At 38.5% G+C, this 8,240-nt stretch overlaps 1 protein-coding gene across 1 annotated transcript; it reads right to left on the bottom strand.

The window, feature by feature from the left end:
* Positions 1–1,122: 1,122 nt before the first annotated feature.
* Positions 1,123–7,933, bottom strand: rnaset2 (ribonuclease T2). Its single transcript, XM_083924362.1, has 10 exons — positions 7,809–7,933; positions 6,938–7,015; positions 6,724–6,778; positions 5,841–5,896; positions 5,416–5,473; positions 5,059–5,123; positions 3,582–3,695; positions 3,321–3,366; positions 3,141–3,215; positions 1,123–2,964 (listed from the first exon to the last, which is right to left on the bottom strand). Exons 2-10 carry the CDS (start codon positions 7,006–7,008, stop codon positions 2,770–2,772), a joined length of 735 nt encoding a protein of 244 aa, XP_083780488.1. The 5' UTR covers positions 7,009–7,015; positions 7,809–7,933; the 3' UTR covers positions 1,123–2,769.
* Between the last annotated feature and the right edge of the window lie 307 nt (positions 7,934–8,240).

Below are 8,240 nucleotides of genomic sequence, written 5' to 3'. Positions count from 1 at the left end.
CCTCCCTCCCTTATTCTCCTGCTCCTGCCCCTCACCTCCCTCTCTGGTTCTCCCACCAGCATACAGCAACAGCTGGCGAGGTCACATGGTGTAACCCAGCTACCTCTCTCTGTCTGCCCCCTTCCCCTGTCCCTTCGCTTTAGCACCCGCCTGACATCCTGTAACACACTCAGGCTGAATAAAAAAACAATGCCTAATGACAGCAAAAAAGTAGAATGTAAACAGCACACCAGTAGAGGTCTGTGGAAAATACCGTGGCTCAGATTCAGTGACATTATATCACAATTCAATTTGATGACAGTAATCAATGTTACAATCATTAGTGATGACAGAAGCAAGGACAGCAATCATAGAGAGTACAGTACGATCTGGTGGATCACTGGTGTGTGTGTGTGTGTGTGTGTGTAGGTAGTTGGATCTGTCACATCAGCAGCTTTGCAGAGACTGCAGTGTTACATAAGCAGGGAGAGGGAGGGCAAGGGGGGGGGGGGGGGTAAGGTCAGAACTACTGCTCTTCCTGGGTCAAGTGTCTGTAGTTGACATGGGCTTTAATTTATTCCTAAAATAAGATTTCAAATTCTTCTGCTGGGGTAATTCACCTCAAAGACTCAATGTGTGATCCCGAAACTTGGAACGTCACTAAAATCAGAGCTCATAGTGCTGTTTTCATTTTGGACCACATTAATAATATAACTGGCACATAGTTTCAGTGCATTTTAGGCACTATTGAAATGTAATCAGATGTGTTCAGTCAATCTGCTGTGTTGTGGGAGGAGATTCAGGATTATGGACTGGTGTCTTTGTCCCGAGAGGATTACGGCTCTGTAAGGAGATCACAACATTAATATTCATACACACTGAGTAGATGTGGACAGATAGAAGTACTATAGACATAGTACTTTATACAATGTATCTTATACAACATGCAGACATTCTGACAAAAATGACACCACTGTTACCAGGCAGATGGTCCTTCTATATTCATTCACCAAGCTCTATTTATAGGTTGAATTCACTTTCAGTTACAGCACATGTATTAAAATTGCAAATTCATAATTTAATCTTACTTCATCAGTGCTGCATTTTACATAACTCACCGATGACCAAGGCAAATTCATTTGATATTGATTTATTTACATCAAAAAAAATGACAGTACAAATATTCATTCAACAATGTCACACCACAGCACATGTCCTCTGTAGCTGTAATTGCAATTACAAGTTTACCTTTCAGCTTAAGCTAAAGTGATTTATCTATGCACAAAAACAGCACCATTAGAAACAAGTCAAATCAGTTGGGGATTTGCTAAACATTTACAACATCCTTGAGAAACAAATATTTATGAGTACAGGTTTGGGGCATGTGTGGCAAAAGTGGTGCACGGTGAACATTTGTGACACCTTGTCATGTGTTAAGTGTGGGGTGTGAGGTTTCCATTGCAAAGTACTTTTGTTTTTGGACATGTCTGCTAAAAACAATAATGTAGAAGAAACTGAAGCATTAACACTAAACCCCATACTACATTTATTTTCTAGTCAATTTAGGGTCCGAAATGTGACTAACAGTCCTTTGCAAAGCTGCAGTGTTTGTTTAAGAATTATGGCTATAGCCCCAAATTTATGTACAATATAATACCCAGTTATATTTGTGCAGTGATTTAACAATAGGCCAGCTATTTTGTAGCCTCAAAAACAGACAAATCTGCCAGAGCCATTAATCATTTGTTCTGGCAGATAGGTCTGGCTCTTCTCCCATACAGACAGATTTCCAGTGGCTTAACATTGTACGGACCAACTACAACCATTTTTCAAGTCGGACGGGTTTAAAACGACGACGGACAGCGTCAGCATCCAGTCTGCAGGTACATTCGTTGTTCCAGGACAGTTTTTGAGGAGAAATAAAACTAGATAGCGCTGTTCAAACATGATTTAATATTCCGTTACTGTATTGCCTATGTCTCACGTAAATTTTTTTCAGAAACGCATTTTAGTGAACTATTTAGCTGTAATTTGAGAAAGTTTGTGACCCACTGAGATTTTGTTGCAATTGGGGTTAGGTCAGAAGGTGAACTGAGAAGGCCCAGACTAATACGCGTTTTTGACTAGTCTGGAAAATATTTTTTTTAATAACCAAAAATCTAATCACGCCTGCAAAAAAAAAAGAGATGGCACATAAGCACACAAATGTGGTATAAAATATGGCCTGCCATCACAAGATGTGCACAAGGTTTTGACATCTACGCAACCAATAACATGAAGTCACTTGGAAATATGACACAAGGCTCCACTCATTTGCCAACAAAATGCACATAAACTGTTTATCTGCCCGCCCACCTCCCTGACCTGAACTCACCACGATGCCCCCCCGTTGGGCCGTGGAAATAACATGCTGTGCACTATATCGGATTCGTCTACTAGCAAGGGTCAGGCAGGGACACAATTCCATTAAAGCACTAAGTAGTAGTGAAGTGTGTCCTAGTTTGTGTAGTATATAAAAAGAACATTGCACTTAAAGAGATTTTTCAAACACCGGCAACAGCGACAATTTTCATGCAGCCCAAAATGTTTTCAGACTGCACCGTAATATTTTTGACATTCATTATCATTAAAGTTAGAATGTTAATTGTGAAGAGAGAAATGGAATCATAGTCAGCAAAAGTGTGTGTACATGCTAAAATACCAGTACAGTTGATTTGTTTGTATGTCTGTGTGTGTGTAAACTTAGTGTTGTATTGTGCTGTTGCATTCCAGTTTGTACATGTATGTGTTTTATGTAAGTGGTGGGTAGTAAACCGGCACATCACGGTCACACACACTGAACCCAGATGCCTTGTCAATAGCAATGGGACTGTCCCAGTCTCCTTTAGATATTGTCTCCATGGTAAACTGTTTCTCACAGTCCAGGAGGTTGAAGTCAGGGTTGAAACAGATCTCAATCTGCCCCAAAATCTGGAACTCCGCATTCTGTGAAACACAAAATGTAACAGTGTAACAGACTGTCAGCCAACATTTGGAAGATTTCTGATATACAGCATTACCTGGCACAAAAAAATGCACCTGAATATTCCAGAAAAGTAGGACCATGCAAAACAAACAGCAAATTATAATTTCATCATATGAATTCAATTAGGTGTTTATACCTTTGATGGATGGACGCACTGGATCTTAGGTTTGACGCTGTAGAAGTTCTCTATGACTCCTTCAATTTGGGAGAGCTACACACAGTCACATAAGCATGGAGAGAAGAGCAAGAGTGAGAGGCAATATTATTACACTAATATTTTAGATTTTAATTTACATTCAAATATAAAAAGACCTACTTTGTAGTATTTTTCTGAAGGTATGATGTCAAACTTATTCAGGATGCTACAAAAACAGAAACAGATTTATATTTGAGGCTTTTATGCTGTAAGTCAGAGTGACCTAAAATAAGTATACAATAGTCAGAGTCTGTGAACTACACTGTGGACAGAAAATATACACAGTGATCAGGAACAACACGTCAATACTAAGAACTAGAAAATAAAACACCATTTCTGAGGAAAAAGGTGTGTATGTGCATATGTGTGCATCTGCTGTACCTGTCCAAATCCACCTTATGGTATAGTTCCAGTGCCTTGCTGAAGTATTTATGTTGACTGTTCAGAGAAGCTGCTTTGGCTGCACATGTACCATGTTTATGCCACTCATACTTCCTGTTGTAACAGACAAACAAACAAGTTGCAATACATTTAACAATGATTGTGTACAAACTAAGTGATGCCGGGAGTACACTAGGGGTGTCCCCGACTAAAAATTTTCATAGTTGAATCTGATTTAGTCACGTCACGTCTGTAGTCGACTGATCGTCGAATCAGTTTGTTTTGCTCATGAAAAACCCTCTGATCCGGAGTGGCGAGCCATGGACATAGCACAAACGACGGCGGGTGCACGCGAGTACAGCGCTGCACGGTCACACGTGTCAGGCAGAGGGTTACTGAGGGATGAGATTTCTGATTTCTGATAGGGGCATCTTATGAAAAGTATTTGTTGTTCTAACATAAGGCGGTTTTTCAATCGCACACTAAGGAGATAGGGACAGTATTTATTAATATATATATTTATGAATTATATTTATACCCAGATAGGCTATTTATCATGGATTATTGGGAGACACCAAGCATCTATATGTAAAATCAGACACTCAGCACCCCCAGAGCCAGAATGGAATAATCCATTGTTTCATAACCACATTTTTTGCATTTTGCGACGATTCAACTGTGAGATTGGCAGTCGAATCGCAGGCTCCTCGGATTGAATTGTTGAATAGTCGACTATTCGGGGTTCGGGGTCACCCCTAGAGTACACTACGTGATAGTATTGATGATCTCAAAATGCTTAATTTTTATGACTTAACTTTGATCTGATTATGATCCTGGCCTATGTCAGAGCTGGTTAACAAAAAATATCTGAACACAGTGTGCTTGTCAAAACGCTAATTTTTAAATATATGACACAGCAGTTTATAGTGTATTCCCCAGCTTCAAAGAGAGATTACATATACTAGAATATATACACCATACAACATAGTGCAATATCAAGAATGGCTGTATATTGCTGATTGGTGATAGTAAATGCTTGTAGCTATTGTGGGGCGAAGTGAAATTTTTTTTTTTTTTAACTGTGAGGTACATGCAATCCAGTCAGATGTTGGTTTTTATTATTACATTATGGTTGGTCTGTAAATAAGGTATGATCACATACTGTATTTCTTTGAGATCATAAACATTTACGGGTGTACACAGCATGGTTATAGTGGAGTAAAGGTACATTAATGTCCACACTACTCAGTTTTATTATTCAATAATAAAGTAGTAATTATCACTGTCATATTACTTGCATATCAAAATTCACTTGAGGATGCAGACAACCAGAAAAAACATGCCACTGCATTTGTAAGATACATGTTAGATAATTCTGATGTGGTCGTAGTACAGTGCTATAGCATAAACAAACTAAAAAAAATAAGTGTCAGACAGATTCACACAGAAAGAATTAAAGGATTGACTGAAACAATACCAGAATCCAGCAGATGAGGGGCTAAGCAAGTCAGGCCAACTCTTCTTCATGTCTGGAAGCAGGTCCTGAGAATACACACCCCAAAACAGATTTGTTTTTATAAATTAATAAACAAGCTAGAGAAAAGGAGGAGAAAGTCATTGATGTACCTTCTTGAATTCAGTAATGCCAAATTTTAACGTGTTTTATTTTACTGTATTCGCCCCTTTCTTCTTTGTCCTGTCTATCGTCATTGGTGTAACCAGTGTCTGTTCTTCTTGATAAATTAAAGTGACTATAGATCTACAAAAAGAATATATTACTCTATGAATGTTACACCCAGTTATAAAGACACAGTCCATCTGAACAGTGTTGTACCTCTATTTCGGAAGAGTTGAAATGCCACGATGAATTGCAGTCAATCCCTTTATCTGGCCTAAAAGACAGAGAGAATCCTCATGTTAGATATATAATTTGCCCTCTGTTACTCACTCGCAGGTAGCGAGAAAAAAAAAGGTAGTCAAAACAGGTATTATAATCTAACAACAAAGACGTGCTTCCTTACAGTCACTTTCCTAAATACAGTACCTGTCAAAAGTTTGGACATGCTTTCTAAATCACTTGAATGGGAAAGCATGTCCAAACTTTTGACTGGTACTGTACGTTAGTGGCAAATATACAATAAATCCCTATAGTATTCTTCCAAGTTCTGAGCTGGATTTTATTCTTACATTTTATACCTTAAATATATTCTAACAACTAGATGCACCACATTATTAAAAAAATTAAATGCACACACATACCAGAGTCCATGTAGTGTCCAGTAGCTAAAGTTGGGATGACATGCTGGATGTTCCATCTGAAACATATGAAAATTAGATTTTTTTTTTGCATCTGAATACAGACCTAACACTTAATTCTGTCATTAGTAATTAACATTCACTAACTCTAAGCTGGCAGTGTCTCATTGAGCTGAAAAACGAAAATCTATCATAACCTCAATGAAGGTGCATTTCTGTTACTGATTAGTTTGATTCTTAGATTAACTACGCTAGTATCAATGGTTAACTGAAACAAACAATCACTTTGAAGATACAGTACAGTATGCCATGCATTTTTATTGACAACCACATAGTGGAAAAAGTCCAAAGTCCAAAATTAAAAGTGCTCCAAAATTTACCTAGATAGAAACTTCTACTGAAAATGCTTGTCAATTACTAAGGAAATGAAACCCAGAACAAAGCGAGAAAACCGCTGCCAAAAGAACTAAATATGTGACATTTGTTTCATATTGTGGTTTATGGAATGATGAAACCTGTTCTTCCTGTGCATAACAGAATCTTGCCTAATCAAACCCGAAAGGCAGTCTCATGACTCAGACATAGACGTCACATGATATTGAAGCATTAAACCTTGAATCAGGGATACAGTATATAGGTTACATTAGGGAAATTGTCTTAAGTTGAAAGAACAAATGAAAGAACAACTGAAGAATACGTAAAGAGTCAAATCTAGATCTGGCACAAGTGCTACTAATAACATTAATGACGGCTCTGTGCTATTCAAGCACCATGGGCTTTTTCCTACTGTGATGTGTCAAATTGCGTTTCTGTAAATCAGCCTTATTGCAACTTTTAAAAAGTCAAAATGTTAATAACTAAATAAATAAGTCAGGAAGAAACTCACACTACAGAAGGTGGTTGGCCAATGGTGGGTCAGGATCAGTTTGGTCCACATGTGTCTGAAATACATACAAATACATACACACATATTAAATCTTGAATCTATACATTAATTTCTCCGTAGAGTGACTAGTAGACATGAAAAACCGACAGGCAGAAAATAGCAGTTCATTCATCCAACACCATATTCAACAGTATAGTATTTTTGCTGTACTTACGGAGGTGAAATCACATAGGCACATGACATGGCTGCTGTCATGCAGATCAGAAGGAGGGAGCACAGCCTCATGTCTGGCCTACAAGAAGATGATAGATTTGTCTGTTAACGGCTGCTTTTATGCAGAACTCGGAATTGGAGTGTAGAATTAGTTAAAAGTGTGATTGTGGAGCAAATACATTTCTATAGACCCTTTCAAAGATGTAAACATACTAAATGTGTCCCTAGTTTATTTCCTGTTGCAGTGTATTTGAATGACATCAGCTGACAGGAAGTTAACAAGGGCACAGGATGTCGCCTAGGGACGAAATTCCGTTAAAAAGGTCTAGAATGGATTTTGATTAACCCATATACGTATATTCACATCACACAAATTGAAGATTAGACTGGTTCACTAAGCAAGAAAAAAGGCTCATGCTCACCATGATAGACCAAAGGAGAAAAACAGGAAGTGGCTTTAACTGGGGGAAGTGAGTGGTAATTATGATCTCATGTGACAACTTAATTGGGCAATCAACTAAAAAACTTGAATCCAGCAACCTTAAAAATGCTCTTGGAACTATATAAACACATTGAGACGTGCCTTGCAACAGGCAACCGTCAGCAACAATGCCCAAAATATAAGTTCCTGCCGAATATAGCAGCTCTTTAACACTGCAGCAGCAACCGTGGGGGAAATTATGTTAAACAAACACGTAAACACACTCGCAATGAAATACATGCGTCACCTCAGTGAACAGCCAGACGGCGACGGTCAGCTTTAAAGTCAATAGTCAGCTAAACTAACGTTACCCAGTCTTTAGTTAGAACCGAACAACGGGTTGATTTAAACCATAGAATATACAGAAATGTTATGCTTATATTAGTCTCACCTTGTGCCGTAGATATTGCAACAGATATCGGTGGTGGCTACTTGAACGCCGCACAGTTTGTCATTTATAAAACTTAACTAAGTGGGTGCCTTATCACACAGGAGACAAGGGAACACTGTGTTGTTATTGTAGCGCAGCCCTTCACCTGCTCAGCCAATCGGGAGCGCTGTATACGTCATGCGTCGTCACGTGGTGGGATGGGGAGGCTCGATTTATTGTCCGGACCTCACCGGCTGTTCCCTGCTTACAAGCCTTGTCATGAAACTTTTAAGGCAGCTTGCACTATAGTGAAATACTATCTCCGTACGTTTTTTAACTGACAGATATAGAACTGTTGTGGTCACATTCGGTTTCATGCTACAGAATGAATTATTACAACATTATCACAACGTTAAATATCAGTTCTCTAACAAAGCTGCATTCTGATAAAGT

The sequence above is a fragment of the Echiichthys vipera genome (genome assembly GCF_963691815.1).
Source record: "Echiichthys vipera genome assembly, chromosome: 1".
Classification (NCBI taxonomy): Eukaryota; Metazoa; Chordata; class Actinopteri; order Perciformes; family Trachinidae; genus Echiichthys; species Echiichthys vipera.
Note: the sequence above shows the minus strand (reverse complement) of the source record. Positions and strands in the feature narration are given on the sequence as shown.

Excerpts from the sequence above, each read along its gene's own strand:
- rnaset2 (XM_083924362.1), bottom strand. The coding sequence starts at position 7,008 with ATGAGGCTGTGCTCCCTCCTTCTGATCTGCATGACAGCAGCCATGTCA. Across the intron at positions 5,124-5,415 it reads TCAACTCTTCCGAAATAGAG|GACCTGCTTCCAGACATGAA; the intron begins GTACAACACTGT and ends GTGTATTCTCAG. Across the intron at positions 3,216-3,320 it reads CTTCAGAAAAATACTACAAA|CTCTCCCAAATTGAAGGAGT; the intron begins GTAGGTCTTTTT and ends GACTGTGTGTAG.